This window comes from Diceros bicornis, chromosome 1 (assembly GCF_020826845.1).
Source record: "Diceros bicornis minor isolate mBicDic1 chromosome 1, mDicBic1.mat.cur, whole genome shotgun sequence".
NCBI classification, from domain to species: Eukaryota; Metazoa; Chordata; class Mammalia; order Perissodactyla; family Rhinocerotidae; genus Diceros; species Diceros bicornis.
In genome coordinates, this window is record NC_080740.1 from 37,214,442 (window position 1) to 37,233,736 (window position 19,295).

A 19,295-nucleotide genomic window follows, 5' to 3' on the forward strand; every position below is an offset into this window, starting at 1 on the left:
AAAAGTGGGTTATTATTGGCTTTATGAATTGAAGCTTGTGATCAATTAAGCAACAAGAAAAAACAAAATTAAATCATGACAACAAAATCATGCTTTAACATGTACACTGGTGACACCCAGATTTTTGGCCTTCATGTTCAGAAATTTCAAAAAAGATGTTTTGTCCCTTTTCTGTAAACCTCGTTTAACTTATTTTTATAATAAAAATCAAGGTGTAAAGCATCACATTGAACTTCTTAAATCAGACAAAATATTCAATCAATATATCTTGACTATTTTTCTAAACAGATCTAAAAGCTCTAAACTTTTTTTATGAATGCTAAAAACTTATATTTTATTTCATCTGTCTTATACTTCTACCATTGTTTTCATAAAAGCAAACAACAGAATATATGTTCAGGGCACTAAAGAAAACAGGACAGATTTAAGGACATTCTGGGAAAGAAATCTAACAAAAAAAATCAAGACAGTGGAACTAAGAATAAAATGTACTAGAGTCAACTTTCTTCTCTTTATAGCTGTGCTGTCTAATACAGTAACCATCAGCCAAATGTGGTTAAATTTAATTAAAATTACATTATAAATTCAGTTCCCTGGTTGCACTAGCCACATTTTAAATTCTCAAGAGCCACATGTGGCTAGTGGCTACCATACTGCCCGGTGCAGGGTCAGACATTTCCATGATCACAGAAAGTTCCATTGAATAATACTGCTCAATAGCATGACATAATGAGAAAGAAAAGTAATGATGGCTGAGAAAGGTAAGGAAGCAATGGAAGCCAAGCAGTGCAATTTCTTACGTCAAACTGCATTCCTGGGGCCAATAACATATGCAAATTATTTGAATACTGTCACCTTGCAGAATTAATTCTTTTCCCCACACACCTTTACTTTGAAGACAGATTAAACAAGCACAAATCATGACACAATTTTAAAATGAAGACTCCAAAAAATCTTCAAATTGGTTTATAGTAAATCTCCACAAAGGTCAGCTTTCAGTCATATGTTTTACCATTTAAATATCAAAGAGAAAATATAGTATTTCAAACCAGAGAGTAAATTCATAACTAACAGGTCCAAAACCTGTGTCAGCTGCATCCTCTCCCACATTCCGGCTACAACTTCCGCACTGTTACCACCTGGCCAGTAGTGGGCTACCTCTCCCCATGCTCAACATTCATGCTGGGTTTCCTGGTGTTCAGCAATGGGCTGACGTCTACTGCCACCTTAATGTTTCTCTTAGCATGTTCTGACCATCTGATACCTACCAGCTTACATTTACACTTTGAGTATTATTATCATTTTCAACCTGCAAAACCTTTTTCTTAAATACTGTCCTAATCAAAAAAGGGTAATAAGCAACTAACTTTTTTTTAAGCAAACTGCTCCTACCTTTCCTTCTAATTATTAAATTTCAACACTTAAAATTCTCAAGGACTCACTAAAGCCTATAAGAGAAAGGATTACATGTGGCTTCTTGAAGTGGCTAGATTTTAAAATTGAGGCATGCAGAGGAAGGTAAGGAAGACAGAAAAGGGATAACATTTCAGGTGTTTATTTTCTTCAATAAAATATAAGGTATCACCAGCATTCCACAAAAAAGTAGCTAATTTTACTTTAAAGGTCAACTGGAGTAAAAAAAATTTTATAATCATCTTTCAAATCAAATATTTCAGAAAGCCTAAAAAAAGCAGTGTACGTTATCTACCCACAAATGGGTAAGACCTCAATGTTAAAACTCAAACACTTTGAAACATTAACAAAAAAAGACACCATATGCATAAAACAAGCAAAGATTATGTTATGAACTACGAAAATTATCATAACCTTTAAACAAATTTTTAAATATAGGAGAAAGTACCAACTCGTTTAACCACCCCAAGGTATCCAATACAGCTGTTAACACAAGTGTTGTTCCATTAAGTAAATGTAAAGGATTTTTAAGGTAACTTACATTAAAAAAGCTAACAATAAGGGTATGTCGTTTTCTTCAAAAATATCTTGTCATGTATATTGACAAAATGCCCGCTCTAAAAATCAGTGCTCCCTTTAAAAACATCAGAATTTGCTTGGAAATTTAGTCCTGTTGACCTTTAAGTCATCTCAGCCCAATTCGTTCACTTTCTACAAAATTTTGCAGACTTGACCACTGATATTTAAAAACCTTATCTATACAAGGTTATTTAATTTAAATCTAACACTATACTGCCTGCGGCCACACAAGCAATAAAGCATTTTCTACCTCTCCACCCCAAAGATCTCCGTTGTGAGGCTGTGAACAACGAACAGAAAGCTGGATTTAGAATTTAATTTCAAAGAGAAGATTCACAACTTGTTAACAAAAGATAAAGCAGTAACTGTGTCCTGCACATAACACAATTATCGAATTAACAGCAAAAGAATGTGTTTTTCCTGGTACGCATGGTATTTATGAAGCCATCACTGCAACACATTCATCAGCTCATCTCAGAGTTCAGAATTACTCACTGTTGGTGCAGCACTCAAGAGACCTACACTGTATCTTACAGATTTGTATTTTTAAACAATCATATTTCTAACTGTTGAAAATACAAAGTAAAATCAAGCATCTTTTGTTTGATTTTGTACTATGTAAATCAACATTGTAAATAAACATCACTAAAACTGACTACACCTTTCTGACAAAAGGAAATACAAAATGAAGGGAAAGTTTGCAAATATATGACCAAAAATGTACAGTAATAGAGCTCTTTTATTTTTCTATAATTTAATATGCTATTGTGTTATACACACAAACCTTACTCCTTTTAAGGCACCCTCTTATTCTAAAAATCCATCAAATGTCCAATGCATTAATATCCAAAAGGAATAGGGAGCCACATGTCATTTTAAGTTTTCCAGTAGCCAGATTAAAAAAAAAAAGTTATTAAATTATTAAATTTATTTTTTAAATTTAAGTTTTAATTTTAAATTAATTTTAATAATACATGTTATTTATCCCAATATATTCAAAATACTATCACTTCAAAATATAATCAATATAAAAATTATTGAAGAGAGATTTCATATTCTTTTTTTCATTCTCAGTATTTGAAATCCAGTGTGTATTTTACACTTACAGCACATCTCAATTCAGGCTAGCACATTTCAAGTGCTCAACAGCCACTTGTGACCAGCGGCTACTGGACTGGAGAGTCCATGTCTAATTAATCCCTTATTAAAACAAGGGCAAGACTAATTTTTAGAATTCTAGTCCTCCCACCCCAACTGCTCAGAATAGGTTTACTGGTTTCCTTCTCAAGTATGTCTAAATGTTGAAAAATTAAAAAAGAAACCTTCCAGAAAAAAAGAGAATACTACCTATGAATTTATCTTTGAATCTACCCTAAGAAAAATTATAGGCAAATGCCTAATAAATGGTGGGTAAGTAACATTATATTCGTAATACAATAACTTCTACTAGTTTAAAACTAGGGATCATGAGGAGAGCAATCCTAAAATTTGCATTCATTTGATAACAACCTCCAGGAATGATTACTATACTTGGAGCCTTCTCATCCTCGGGTGCTCTATATGTATTTGTTAACTTGCTCTGCATGTTGTTCTTGATGAAGGACTGTGTTCTAATTATTGTATCTCTTATGACATAGCTTTGTATATTGCTAGGCCATATGCTTCTTAAAAAAAGGAGGGATGGATCTTAACTAACTCTTTACTCTTCAGCATTTAGCCATGTCTGGTAACTAGCAGGTAACTTCAATATCCGTTGAATGAATGAATGCAAATGGTACTCAATAAGGCATTGAACGTCAGGCAGGGCTGGAGAAGATAGAGCAGTTGACATAGAGCAGTTGACATAATAACCGCTTGACCTACCACCCAAGGCAGAAATCCCCTCTACAGTATTTGCAAACAGTGGTCACCGAATCATTGTTAAAAACAAAGACGCCAAACACTGACGGGCCAAGAGCTGGATGGGTCAGAGTCAAAGATGTGTTTTGGTTGCCCAGCCCTCTGTTGAGCCAGCATGGTCTTTTTAAACAATTTGAATTAACTGCCAACATTTAAAAAACAGGTTTCACAACAAAACCACCATCAGGTTTTGTGGGGGAAAAAAACAGTAAATCTGACAATGTGTCACCCCCAAACCCATATGATAATTCCCTAGTGCCAAGTGGGGCTACTGCCCCATTAGACAAGGCATCCACTCTAGTCTCCACAGGCCCAAACCACACCCTACTGTCTCCAACAGAGAAGGCCTAGAGTCACTTGGCTGCTGACACGAGGGCTGCTGGTTTTCTTATAGCAGTTGAGTTCATGTGAAAACGAAATATTTATTGTCTCTATAAGAAAGAAGTAAAATGAAAGAGGGCCCTGTATTTATTATGCCTGGGGCCTGCTTTATTAATACCTATTTGGCCCCTACAGCATCTAAATTTGACCCCTAATCTAAACGCTTCTAGTGACAGGGATCTGCCAAAATCAGGAAGCCCATTGCATTTTGGACAGCCTTAGGCGTCTGTTTTCTAAGTTGAAATCTGCCTTCCTATTTCATCTGCCCATTGAGCTGGACCCTTTGCTGTGACGATTCTCAGTGTACTATTCTCTTCCACAAGACAGCCATCATGTTCTGCAGTCATCCCTTCTCCAAGTTCAATATTCTTATTTCCTGTAATTGTTCTCTCCCACTCAGGACAGAATTCAATTTAATAGCGTTCTTCCTAAAGAGGCAGGAGGAACATCTCAGTAATTCTACTTCTGATCTAGACAGTGCAAAGTATGGTGGGATGGATCTCTTGTTCTGGAAAACACGCCATTACTACTGAATATAAGCCATATGGCAGGTCTTGTACAAATCTTGTAGCAGAGATTTGTCCTTCAACATCCACTCAACAAATTATTACACGTCTACTGAGTACTGTGCTAGGTGAGTACCTGAAAACGATGAAACTATATTTCATCTGGGTAACTATATTTCATCTATACTTCATTCATCCTTCATATGAATCACATATAAAAACTAATCAAATCTAGGGGCCGGCCCAGTCGCACAAGCAGTTAAGTGGGCGCACTCCACTGCGGTGGCCCGGGTTCTCCGGTTCGGATCCCGGGCGCGCACCGGCGCACTGCTTGGCAAGCCACGCTGTGGTGGCATCCTATATAAAGTGGAGGAAGATGGGCATGGATGTTAGACCACGGTCAGTCTTCCTCAGCAAAAAGAGGAGGATTGGCAGATGTTAGCTCAGGGCCAATCTTCCTCACACACACACAAAAAAAACTAATCAAATCTTTAGAGCCCATATAGAATACAGAATTTCAGAAAATACGTATGTTAGCTCAATCTAATTATAAGTAGAAATACTAGTACATAACTAAAATTCCTTTTAACAGTCTGTGCTAAATATTAATATATAAAAAGTGAATTTTCCTTTGTCAATCAAGCAAGGATCCCTAATCAGCCAATGAGGATCTACCAATACAATATCAAGTTTTATCTGATAGGATGATTTTGAGCTATTACTGTCTTCCCTCCCTCCCTCGGTGCACCGAGGGAGGGAGGGAGACATGACAGTGATGACTTCACAATGAGCATAACCCTCTCTGCCCTTACACTCCCTACACTCCCAGTTACCTAATGCTCCTTTTTTTGTACATATGTATAATTTTTATGTGTGCAAAATATCTTCCAAGTAATTAGTGATTACCATTCAAAGAAAAATATATGTTTTTAAAATGGCATAATACTACTCTTAGAACAAACCTACTCTCATCCACGCTCTGATGGAGCACAAAGACATACACATTGCTCAAGGAGACTCCACGTCACAGTGTGAACCAAAAATATGACATTCTCTAAAATGCAAATAAGGAAAGAGAGATTCTTTTCTAATAAGAAAAGTTTTTTTACAAGATTAAAAAGTTACTCCTATACTGCAAGAGGGAGAAATGGACAGAGTGGACAAAAGGATTAAACTTAAAACCTCAAAGCCCAAATTGGGTGGAGCTGAAGCCCTGACGTCTGGTGCTTATGGCCACTCGAGTGTTCTCCTCCACACAACAGAGGAAGGAGGTGCCCACCATGACTCTGCCTCCCCTGGGTCCTCGCTGCTTTGGACCTTAATTACCCAGTGGCCCTGTTCCCAGGGATTTCAAATTAATTTTGATCTACATTAATCCTGCAATGGATGTCCACAAGAAAGAAAGGAACGCTATCCCAACAGGAAACAATTTAAACACTGGCTATATAACAAAGGTACAGTATATGTGCTGTTTATCTCATTGGATCTATTTCTATCTTTACTACAGGATTGCACTACATGTAGTTGATATTCAAAATCCTTATTTTACAAAATAGATTAAAAATGGCTGAAGAAAATAAAATCCTCAGGTGGTATAGAATGATACCAAATAATTCCTCGAAAAAATCTTTTAGGACTAGCCATTATGTAATCTCATCCTTTAATTCTGCATATTTACTGACATACTACCACACATAGACAGTATGGTACTAGTAAGTAGTTTAGTAGTTCATTATTTCATCTCTCATATAAAGGACATCACATAGTGAGAACACTCCCTACAATACAGACTCAGTTCATAAGGGGGTTAACACGAAGTTGGCGTTCAATATCCAACGTTAAGTGCATACCAAAAGACGATAAGAGTTCATTTTGACATTTTAAAGGGGGGAAGAGTTCGTTATAACTACAGTTTTAATTTATTCACCTGGAAAGATTAACTCTCAAAATGACAAAAATAATTTCCCTTCCACATTTATCACCAAAACTCCCCCAGCCCAAAGTTCTACCACATACCTGGTCTGCTAATTCTGTCAATTTTATCCACGCTAGGCGAGGGGAACCGCAGCCGAGGACTGCCCTGATTAGAGCTGTCTGATCCCACGTCATTGAACGAATCATCAACTGTCAGTAAGAGTTCTTTTACACATTTATGACAGATACTGTGCTGACAAGGAAGAATCAGCGGGTGGGTAAACAGCTCCTTGCATGCTGGGCAAATGAGCTCTCTTTCAATATTCCTGATGGTAACCTTAAATAGAGAAAAAGAAATCAGAATCAAAGGCTCTTAGTGGGTAAATAAATTAACATGCTTATACCTCTTGTATAAGTACATGTGTTTACCTTTCCAAAAAGAATTAAGAAACAGTTTTTTTTAATCTAAAGCTCCTGTGGGCTATGAAATTCTAAACCATCAACCTCCATCAACATCCATAGCCTAGAACTGAAGGGACATCAGATGGTAAAAACTGAAGTAGGAGAAAAATTAGCATAAAATATTAGGGGACCGTAATATTTCATCAACTATGAAGTTATTAAATCATCATTAATTCATTTATTTAAAACTTCAGTGAAATCCTAAAAGCAGATTACTTCAATAAAAACTAAGAATATAGCATTAAGAATACGACTGTCTTCCTATTTCGCACATTAATGCTGTGACTGGTAAATAAGAAGAGCTGGTAAAAATTGGGTTAGCCAACTTATTCATGGAACCCTACTTGAAATCCATTTACAAGGTGAATAACCAGCAATTTTCTACCCTAAATGTGACCATTTTTCATAAGCCACAACTGTAACGTAGGTAAAATGCTTGAGTTCTCATGCTGCAGATCAAAGCCGTTACCTGAAAAGCACTTTATGAATACTGAAAGGGTACAGAGGATTAGCAGGCACCATTCTAAGTGCTCTCAATACTACAGGTTTGCGTTATTTTCAATGAAAAACATCTAGACTCTTATCACAGCTAAAAAGGTTTGATGACCTTATGCTAGTTTTCCCATCCTTTCCCTATGTAGCTTTTCCTCCATGTACCCCAAACTTCAGGTGCTATGAATCTATATTCAGCATCCCTGAAATTTTAATGATAATCCAGTTTTAAAGTACTCATAACCTTGTACAACCATTTCAACTACTGGAAATAGAAATTAAAATTGGATTAATTCACTTATTTTAATTAAATAAAAATGTATGCTATTCTATTCCCCCTAAAGTGACAGACACAAAGTGCTTTAATAATCCCTGACAAGAGCACTACAGCCAACAGGCTTTATCATTGTCAATGGGTCTTTGCAGTGTTTCTTGCTGCATCACTCAACAAATATTTAACAAAAGCCCATATCATGTCACAATTTTAAATTTGGAAGATAGCCACACCTCACAATTCACATCAAAGAATATAGAATTTTCACATCCTATCCTATTTTACAAAGGATTTGACACCTAATTCAAAGGAAAATATTGTCCTGAATGTCCAAAATAGGTTCTCACACCGCATTTTATGGGAGATTTATCTCCCACTGCAAAATCTAAAATCATTTCCATTTTTCTTGTGCAGAAGGCAGTACATAAGCTTTTAATCACAAGGGATATAAAGTAATTCTTACCCAAAAGGAAAATTAAGTGCTCATTTTATATTCACTGAGGGGAAACAATCTGATTAAGAGAAATGTGATGTGGTGGCTCCCACAATTAAGCTGTTTCAAAATAAATGAGGTTCGACGGGAAACTAACAAGTTGGAAAGAACTGCATATCCCATTCCTTCAAACAAAAACACTTGTACCCTGACAGCTGCCAGCGCAAGCCGGCCTCCCTCCAGCAGGCAAGGCCGCGGAGGAGCCTCTGCTCGCTGCGACGGGGGGCCATCCCCGGCCGGCGGGGACCCGAGCGGGACTCGAGCGCGGCCCCACGCGGCTCCCAGACAATGGACACGCGCGGAGCACGCGCCGCGGGCCGCGACCGCCACCCGACGCCCTAAAGCAAATTAATTTTACAGCCTGAAGCCCATTAAAGAGCCCCGCCCGGCGTCCCCGAGGTGCTCAGGTGGGCGATCAACGCACCCGAGCGGCGCCCTCTTCTGGGCCCAGGGGACCCCGAGTCCGACCCTCCGAGAGGGAGAAAGAGGGCGCCCCGGTTTGCGGAACCCGGCCCGGGGCGGGGAAGGCGAAGAGGAAACGGGGCCACCACATGCCCGCCCTCGCTTCTCCGGAGGAGAGGCTCCCGCCGGCTCAGGGCGGAGGGAAGAGAGAAGCCCAGGGGCCCCGGCGCGCCGCCATCGAGGCGTCAGGCGGCCGCCCTTCTCCCCGCTCACCAGCGAGTCTGAACCATCACCCTCCATGGCAGCCTTCTGCCAGGTGTCATCAACGGCAGGGTCCGAACTGGCAGACGGGCGGCGCCGGGCAGGGTCTGGTGGGCGGGTCCCTGCGGCGGCCGTGGAGCCTCGGTTCGGAGCTGGAGGGCGAGCTGGTCAGCTGGAGCCGGCCAGCGGACCGACGCGGCGAGGGGCAGGCCGGGGCGGGCGCAAGCACAGGCGCGGAGAGCCGAGCTCTGCTCCCTGCGACGGCCCCCGAACGCCGCCCCGCTGCCGGCTGCGGCGGCGCCTCCGGCAGACTGCGCCTGGGCGGGCGGCCGCGCCGAGACCAGGAGGGGGCGCCGCGCAGGGGCGGGGCCGGCGCGGGGCGGCACCGTCGCCCGGGCAACACCGCCCACCGCACAAAGGAGGAGGGGCTGCGGGGGGCCGGGCGACCCGGCAACTGAGCAGCTGGGCGGGGGTGTGGCGCGCCGTGGGGTCCCCGCCCCCTCCGCCCCTCACCCCAAGCCGGGCCGCCGCCGTCGCCCCCTGCCGGGTTAGGAAGCCTTGGAGGGGCGGAAGTGAGGGCCGGGAGGGGGCGGCGGAGGCCGGGGCGGGGCCCGGTAGAGCCGTCCGGCTGTGGCAGCAGGCTGCAGACCTGGCCCCTGGCCCGGTGCATCCCATCTGCCCTTCATTTTCCTTGCCCTGCGCTTTGGCACAGCGTGGTGCAAGGCATCACTGATAAGCCCCATTGCCTGACTCTGGACGGGGCGGTGAGGGCGAGGGCGGTCGCACTGAGCACTGCAGAGCCGCGCGCTAGGCAGGAGACCAGGGTGAGACCCCGCCCACCCCAGCCCTCTTGGGGCCGGGGGTTTCCCTAGTGGGTCCCTGTCCCCGCCCTGCTCTTCCTCCTGGGTCTTCTCGCCCAATTCGTTGGGGGAACTTCACATTCCCTTACTGGTCACCAACCACTCACATTCTGCTTTCTGCTTCTGCTTTTACACACCAGGGCGCGGCGCTGTCACGCACGACACGTTCTTGCCAAGTGGCGCGAGGTACGGCCCTTTTCCCAGGTGCTGGCCAGGAATTGAATTCAAGAGACGGCGACAAGAGAGCGCCCTCCCCCCCCCCCCCCCGGCAGCCGCTCTGCGGTTTCCCCCCGGGGCTGGAAGGCGCGGGGAAATCCGCACAGCTGCTCCTGGGCTGCTCTGGGTGCCCGTCGAGTGCTGCGGCGCGCGCTCGCCAGTTCTGGGGCTAGCAGCGTAAAATTCACCTGCCACGGCTCAAGCGCGTTTCCTGTCTTGTTTTCAAGGCAAAGGGAAAACAAAACTAATCTGGGATTGTTGAGCTGTATTAGTAGATCCCGCCGCTGCCTTCCCGGCTGGCTAAGTAATTCCATGCTCACGTACAGACTGAGAAAACAGGCGCTCTGAACAGCTGGTGAAGGACCACAGAGCTGTAGCGCGATATTCTGTTTAGGTTTTGAAATGCTTGCCACTTTTATTTCCTATTTGGGAAAAGTCTCTCGCTGTGGAAAGTTCCGCCGTGTTCCCACAGCACTGTCAGCAGTGGTAGCCTCTTCTCCAACCAGGCAATTAAATGACGGGGTAGCAATGTAGAATTAAGAACAGCAAGGGACCATAGCAACTGTCTTCAATGGAATACCCTCAATTTACAGATGAGGTGCAGAGAGGATGAACACCTTGCCAAGTGACCGGACTATTCTGATCTGGATTAATGCCCGTTCCGTGGCCCCACGTACTGGCGTTGAGGCAGCTTCCCATAGGTTCTGAAGCGTCCTAATCAGGAGGGAAATAAGGACAATAACAAACGCCTGCGTAATTTAGTTACCTATATCATGTACTACGCCATGTTCCCATATAAATTTTAAAAGGCTCAACCATTAAAAAGGCACTATAAGTCAGTTTCTGTTTTTTAATACTGGTCTTTGGGTTAAATAATTCCCCTCCGGCTGTAATCTCACATGAGTACACTTAAATAGTGCGTTGGTCCAACACTAACTAGGTAGTCAAAGAGTAAAACAGATTAGAAGGCTTCATTAACATGAACTAAAGATAAAACTTGTATAGACAATATTTGGCTGAAAATAAATTTGAAAGCCTTTCTATTATGCAAATCAAACTTCAATAAGATTCTCATAGTTCAAAAATCATGTTAATACACTTGGCAAGAATGTGGGTAAGTAGGCACTTTTTTGTGACACTGCCGATTGGTACAGTTTATGTGAAGGGAAATTCTGCAAATCCTATTAAAAATTTTAAATGCTTATACCTTTGACTAAGCAATTCCACTTCTAAGGATTTTCCTACTGAAAGACTTGCATGTGTGCACAAAAACATGTGTACAAAGATCTACTGAGACTTTATTTATAGAAACTAAATATCTCTCATCTATAATGTACGGCCGTACCATGGAATACTATGCAGCTGTTAAAATGAATGTACTGATGAGAAAGGATTTCTAAAATAAAGTGTTCAAGTACAAAACCATATGAACTCTGTATGTCTCTACCTTGGCAAAAAAGATGAGAGGCATATATGCTTATATAGGCAAATAAGTAAATAAAAATAAGTCTGAAATAGAGCACAAAAAATGGTAACAGTATTGTGGAGAAGTAAGGGGAGGGAGTCAGGTGTGAAAGACACTTTTCACTCACATTGTATTGTATTGTTTGCACTTTACAATATGTGCATGTTTTACTTCTAGAAACTTTTTAATGTAATTTAATCCACAAACTTTTAAATCTATATTTATTTAAAGTATTAACCTATAAACTTTAAAGGCAAAAAGGGGGGAGGGGGAATATTGGTAAGAAGATAGCAAACATGAAAACCACCATTCTAAACCATGGGTCTCCCACTTCCCTAGGCATTTCTAACCCCCTTGGCTGCCATGCTTTGGGTCAACCCGTCAATTTCTCTCAACACCAATAAGTCCCAGCCTCCCAGTTATCAAGGATATTCCCAATTCCTCAAGTTAAAATCCTGTAGGGTTTTTTTTTTTTTTTTTTAAATCCTCCTCTCTCCATCCCCCTGTACCTCTGGTCAGCCTTCAAATCCCCTTGTTTCTTCTTCTCAGATAATGTCCCTTCTCATCCTCACAGCTAATTCCCCTGCCCACCCTGGGCCTCCTCTCCTCATGCCTGGATTAAAATAGCAGCCTATCAATTAGGTATTTACCGATGACTTTCCATGGGTGTGTCGCAGTCCTTATAGCTCCATTTGCACAGGGGCAGAATAGCTACAGTCCTGGACCACAAGCAGCTTAGTGTAGGAATACAACAGGAAGGGATATATGTGCGTGTGAATGTACTTTAATGTTTCTGTGATGGGGGCAGGGGTTACAGCAGGGATGGTAAACTTGCAATAACACAGAATGAGTCTAGTATAGTATGGAGGCCCTGGAATACCACGCTTCTTTTCCGTAGGCATTGGGAAGCTTTTGAAGGCTTTTAAGTGGGAAATTTGTTTTGTTTTTTAAATCATTATTCCCCCAATTTGCATTGCATATGCTATCCCTCAGTGCCTACTGCTCCCAGTTCGAAGTATCCTAGCACCTCCTTTTCCAATAGTTTCTTTTAAAATACGGGTCAAAATTCAACACAAGGAAGCCTATTCCACACCTGTCACCCCCAAGTCCACAGACCTTCAGTCCTCTTACCTACATTATGATAACTTATCTTACACTTGTTGGTGTTGCTTAATTGCTTAATTAATATCACAGAGGCAGAAGCTGCCTCGCCTCTATCTACTTCATGAAGTCCAAAAGGTCAGGGAAGGATGTTATAAATTTTCTCCTACTTCACCTGCCAACAACCGCCACTCCCCAAACACACACACAATTCAGGTTTGGTAGGCTCAATAAATGAGGCTCAATAAATGTTCACTACCTGATATTTAGAATATAAACCTGTTACCCTTTAGGCTACACACTACCCACTAAACTGGCCTGTTCTCTTTCCATACTGACTCCTAATACCCAACAAGAGATTAAATTCCTGGCCGAGTCGGGTCCTAACGACTGTGGTGCATGTTTCAGTCAGTGCTACGAGGCACCACTGGCTCTTAGTCTGTCTGGTCTGAGATCAAACACCCAGGGTGCCATTCTGTTAGTATCTCCTGAACAAGAAGTGGCAACAAGGTGATATGGCCACATACTTGTAAATCTTGCCTCCTGTTCGGAACCCCCAGCCATTGAACCACTTGGGTACAAAATTAAGAGAGCCCCTGGACATAGGGGAAATAAGGAAGATGGAAATGAAGTAAATCACAGGGTTTCACAGTAGATTGGCACACGCACTTTCTATGCTGTTGGGTATCAGGAGGTTACAGATGAAGGGACAATGAATGGCATTTATCAATTATTGACCCAAGCCTCTGCCAGGCCAAGCTAATATGTCATAAAGTGTTTCTATGGGAACGACCTCAGGGGAGCCGAGTCCAGCGGGCCAGGAAGTTCAGGTTTCCATTACCTAGCCAAATCCTACTCATCTTTCAAGCACAGATCTAGAGCCTCCTTCCTCATTAGTCCAGTTTTCATTGATCAGCTCCCCTTACTTTGAACTCCTTTAGCACTTAGAGTCTTACCACTCAATTTAACACGATTACATGCTCTCATTTCATACACTAATGTTTAATGTTCTGTAAGCCTTACCTTCCCATCCATTTAAGCTTTTGTTTGTTTGTTTTAAGAGAAAATCCAGTAGGCATTTATCTACTAAGTGGTAGCACCAGACCAACAATTTGAAATTTGATGAGAGGAACACATTGCTGCTCTGGCAGACATTTTTCCATTAATGGCAGGAGTGTACTGGTGGGCAAAAAGGTCTCTTAGCCAACTTGAGGTGAACAATATTGGTAATATTTAGAGGTTGTTAGCAGGTCACCTTTGACCGCATCTTATTATTCCTACACTTAGAGTTGCTAGGTTTAGTAAATAAAAACCCAGGACACCCTGTTAAATTTGAATTTCAGATACATAATGAAATTTTTTTAGTACAAGTACATCCCAAATATTGAACGGGACATACTTATACCAAAAAACTTATTTGTTGTTTATCTGAAATTCAAATTTAATTCTACACACTGTATTTTATCTGGCAACTCTACATCCACTTGTTAGTGATCACAGTTTAGATATAAGGTGTCTCAAGACCCAAGCCTGTTGTCACAGGAGCTAGATGTCACAGCTTTCACTTATTAAGGACCTACTATGTTCCAATAACAGTATTAGGAATTTGCATAAAATATTCATGTAATCCTTGCAATAACCCTGTGAAATAGGTATGATTTCTTCAGAGGTAACAACACAAACTCGCACCACCTCCACCCAGAGGTGAACTACTACCCTCAAGGTCACATGGCTCGATATCAAGAGCCAGGATTCAAATCTGGGTCTCCCTCCAACATCCCTATTGCATGGCCCACAGGTAAGTATAAAACAGGTAATTTACAATTTCATAAAGAATATGATTTAAACATTCTTTGACAAAGTAGTTTAAAAGATACTTTTTTTCAAATTATCTTTTGAACAGTGTAGTAAAAACAGAGGAAAATTATAATGATATTTATGAAATCAGCTGTTTTCAAATGATATTGCCAAATTCTAAATCTTTGCCTTCCCTACCCCCATAACAGGCACATTTTACCCAATCCCAAGATATAAAAAAATATTTTAAAGAATACTTTGCAGTGGACACAACCTTGGTATTATCACCCAGTTTAGATTTCAGTTGTGTGAGCAACTATCTATTGAGCCTTCTGAAACAGATCATTTGGTGGTATTTTAGTTTTGGTCCCAGGAGATGTTTAAGACTTTACATTAATCCAGATTTGAGGATTTTCTAAACCTAATTCTTGCAAAGTATAAGTATCTTCTTGTTTAACAGTAAACTTCGTGTTTATAAAAGTTCTTGAATTTTTTGTGTCTCAAAGATGTTCAAAGCTAAAAGTGAGTTATTACTCACCAAATAATGGAATCATTGTCTGTTTCTCTATCAAAATCAAATGTACACTTTCCAAAGCCTCTTTCATTTTCCTCAAACTGTTATACTCCTTGGAAGTGCCTGAACAGAAACTATTGAACTACGGCAAATAAGAATCACTTTCTGGCTATTTATATATAAATGTAAATATGTTAAATACTCTAAATATAAAGAGGTATACTAAATTTAAATTCTAAATTCTTCAATGTTCCTTGTCATCAGATCTTTTTTTTTTTTTTTTTTTTGTGAGGAGATCAGCCCTGTGCTAACATCCGCCAATCCTCCTCTTTTTTTGCTGAGGAAGACGGCCCTGGGCTAACATCTGTGCCCATCTTCCTCCACTTTATATGGGACGCCGCCACAGCATGGCTTGCCAAGCAGTGCGTCGGTGCGTGCCCGGGATCCGAACCAGCGAACCCCGGGCCGCCGCAGCGGAGCGCGCGCACTTAACCGCTTGCGCCACCGGGCCGGCCGCTGTCATCAGATCTTCATGATATGATGCTAGAGCCAGGTTACAGTAACCTGAAGGTTACTGTAAATATTCAATAAGAACACAATTACCTTTCCTTCTTGTTCCCGACACAGATGAAAAGAAGTTAATCTTGTTAATGTGCTGTTTTCTTGTTTAACCTGAGGGGTGACTCAGGGTCACAAGGATTTATGAGCTTTTTTTTGCAGAAGAAAAAGAATGCCTTCAAGGAAGTTATGATCACCAGATAACCAGCCCCAGCTGCCACTGACACCCTGAAGTCAGATTGCCCAGGAGCTTATCCGGAGTGAAAGAAACACGCTTCCCCTTTTGTTTCTCCAAAACTCCTCCTGCTAAGCCCCTTAGCTCTATAAGACCCCCTGCTTTCTTCCCTTGTTAAGGTGGATTTGAGAAAACCTATCGTCTTCCCTTCTTATTTTGGCCAATTTGAATAAACCTTTCTCCATCTCCAGGCACTGAAGTCTCAGTGATTGGCTTACCGTGCATCAGGCACGTGAACTTGAGATTAAGAAGTTTGGTATCAATTCCAGAAGAATGTGTGATGGTGTGAAGAGAAAAGGTGTACGAAGATGATAAAAAAATGAACAAGGCAAATCTTTCTAGAGACCAAAATAGTTTGAAAAGACTGCTTTGAGTAGTCCTAGATATTGACCACAGATTTGGAAAGCTCTCTTTTAGTCCAAAGAGATGAGTTAAAAAAGAAACAAAGAAACAAAAAGCAGCTTTCAGGAATGGTGCAAATTTCTCCGATAGTGAAATGTAAGGGAGTCCATTTATATTGATTTTTAAACGTCTTGAGATTAATCATAGATATTAACTATATTTATAGGGTATTATTTGACGAGCAGAAAGACCACAATGGTAGAGATCACTGTGTGCTTTAAACATTAAAGTGATCATCACAATAGAGTATAAGAAGCTGATCAAGTGTGTCATGCAGGTTTTAGGTTACCCTAAGATGAAAGGCTCACCTCCCACATTCAGAGAACACACAATAAGCTAATTTAATTTGAAATAGACACACAACAAACTGCTGCCCCTGGGGAAGGCAGTGGACTGGAGGTGGAAGTGAAGTTCCACTTTTTACTCTGTAAAACTTTCTGAAAAGTTTGACTATTTTGCAACAAACGTATTAATTTTGTGAAATTTTGAAACCATCAGAGAAAAGTGAAAGAAATGATGATGATGGTCAACCCACTAGTCTCAACTTTGAAGGAAGAGAAGGAGGAAAGGGGGCAGGAAGACTAGGGCCTCTGCTATCCTTGAACCCCATGAAATTGGTGTAACTAGACCAGTTTCACATTATTCCTTACATTACAAACCTGAACTACAAATGGAACCTAACTCCTCAAAGGAAAATAAAGCAAGTCAATCTCAACGGTCTGCAACTCCATGGCTAATACTCACAGAGGTCAAAGCCTGTATCACACACACAGGGAGGGTTTTAAATGGGGGGGGGGGGCGTGAGGAAAGTGGGAAGGGAATGAACTCGAATTGAAATGGTTAGGAGGCTACTCCTGACTACCCCACCACCACCAAAAAAGGGCAGAGGGAGGAACCCTCCTAGCTCTTACTCTGAGAGCCTGCTTTCCAACCTGAGGTTTCCTAGGGACACCTGCTCCTCTAACTCGGGAAGTCAGCTGAGAACTCATGTGTTTGCTGCAGGCCCATTGCTGAAGCCTAGTCAGAGTGAGGCAGAGAAACTCAGTGGATGAAGCCAGAAGGATCAGGATGGAGCCCCGGATAGGAAGAAAAAATGGAACGAAGGTCCTCCATTTGTACTTCTAGTCCCGGGCTGTAAACGGTAGGGGTTTTCCGAAGCACAGCACCCACCTTCGAAATGTTAATAAGTATGTATTCTATTTCGGATGAGTGTATTCCGTGTTTGCACAACAGGAGAGAGAATTCAGGGAGGCGCAGGGTTCGCCTGGGACGCTTCAGTCTGGGAGTGAGTTAAACCGGCCTCCAGCCCGGAAGCAGCAGGACTGTCTGGCCTGAAGCTAAAACCACTCGGTACTGTATATCCGCGCAGTCGGGGTGAGTGAGGTATGAGACTGAAGTTTGAGGAGCTCACACCAGGGCTGCAGAATCGTCCTCCTTTCTGACGAGCGCGCGCAGGGAGTCCTTTTTTCCTCTGTGCCATCACCTCTTCTCGAAACTCCAGGTGCAGAGGGCAAATGCAGTTGCCGTATCTCCTTTCTCGCCGCCTGCGAATCCCGGCGGACCGTGCACCGCGCAGCTTTCGCATTTCCCGACACCTCCCGCCTGCAAGCCACTTAGGAGCCTCTCCGGGCACTTCCTCGGACGCCGCGCGGAGGCCAGCCTCTCCGCAAGGCTTCCCGCCCAGGCGCGGCGCCACCCGGCCCGGCCGAGGGCGTGGTCGCGAGGCGCCACCGACAGCGCCAACCTCGGTTTTGAAAGGGCTCAGGGACAGGTGCCGGGCTGAAATCCGCCTCCTTAGCATCTCCCCTCCCCACCAAGAGAAGGTGTTTGAAATGTTTCGGGCCTGGGGCAGCGTCTTAAGGACCTAGAAAGAGGGCTGAAAACGCCAAGGCAGGGTGGTCGGAAGTCCTGCTTCTATTTACCGGCCAACACGGTCCGACTGCGCGCTGAACCCGATCGCGCCCTCCGAACCTATTCACCCGCTGCTCGGACCCTCCCTCGGCGCTCCGCGCCTGGACAGGCGAGGTCACCCCCTCGAAGTCACCACGGTTGGGCAGCCCTGGGTGCGTCGAGGAGCGCCCCCCTCGGCCAACGCCCGGCCTTCCTCCCCATCTTCGCTTGCTGCGCTCTCGCGCCTCGCCGGCTCAGGAGCCCCCGCCGTGGCCCAGCTGGCCAAGTCCCCCTTGGCTCATCTCAGAGATGCCGCGCAATAAAGAAAAGGGCGGCTACTTTGCATTCTGCAGCTGCCAGGAGGCCCGGGCCGAGAGCGCGGACCCGGGACTCCAGCCCCGCCCTCCCCGGGCGCTGGAAGGGACCGGGACGCGCACAGCTCCAGGCCAGGTAGAGCCTGCGGTGGGGGTCCAGGGCGCGGCACCGCGCGCCCCAGCACTTACCTTGCCTCTGGCTAGCAATTCCATGATGTAGCCAAATTCACTTATCTCCCCCGACTCAGACATGGTTACGACCCTTCACAAACTCTGGAGGACCGAGGTGGGTGCATCGAATTTGTTCTTTTTTTTTCTCCTTTTCTGTTTTTAGTCTGTTTTTTCTTTTCTTTCTTTTTTTTTTTTTTTTTTTTTTTTTGCCAAGCGCCCTGCCAGTATGCTGTTAACGAGGAAAGGTGAGAAAGCGGGGATAAAAGCAAAACGCGGGGCTGGGTGGGATGAAGGCCATAGGGAGCTCCCGGGCAGCCGCGTCCGGTGTACTTAGCCGGGAGAAGCGGTCGGGGCAGAGCGAAGTAACGGAACAAACGAGGGCGGCGGCGGCCGTGAAATCCTCTCCAGGCGGAGCCGGGCGCGGAGGCCCCGCCTCCTCGGGGGTCGCGGCCCGCGCCTCCCGCCCGGGTCGGAAGGCAGCAGAGACAAACACCGACACAAAAGCCGGTCTGCCCCTGGCGTGGCGCGGACCCAGCCCCGACACCCCCGGGCTGGTTACAGCGGTCCCTTCTCCGATGCCGGGGAAGGCGGCCGTGCGGAGCTCTCCGCGCGAGGACCAGGAAGGATCCCCAGCACACTGTCTGGAGGTGCGAGGGCAGAGAGAATGAATGCAGAGGAGGCACAACAAAGGATCTG

General features: G+C 43.7%; 1 protein-coding gene across 4 annotated transcripts in view; it reads right to left on the reverse strand.

The window, feature by feature from the left end:
• TRIM36 (tripartite motif containing 36) overlaps positions 1 to 18,759 on the reverse strand; it is a 40,869-nt gene extending 22,110 nt beyond the window's left edge. For 2 of the 4 annotated variants that reach the window (XM_058538715.1, XM_058538707.1), the window contains exons 1-2: positions 18,618 to 18,759; positions 6,795 to 7,029 (exon numbers count right to left, since the gene is read on the reverse strand). In XM_058538715.1, coding sequence (XP_058394698.1) covers positions 6,795 to 7,029; positions 18,618 to 18,680 — 298 coding nt within the window. In that variant the 5' untranslated portion in view covers positions 18,681 to 18,759. Of the gene's footprint in view, positions 1 to 6,794; positions 7,030 to 9,088; positions 9,369 to 18,617 lie in introns of those variants that run through there. The other 2 variants (XM_058538723.1, XM_058538732.1) reach the window with 2 other exon arrangements.
• Positions 18,760 to 19,295: the final 536 nt, after the last annotated feature.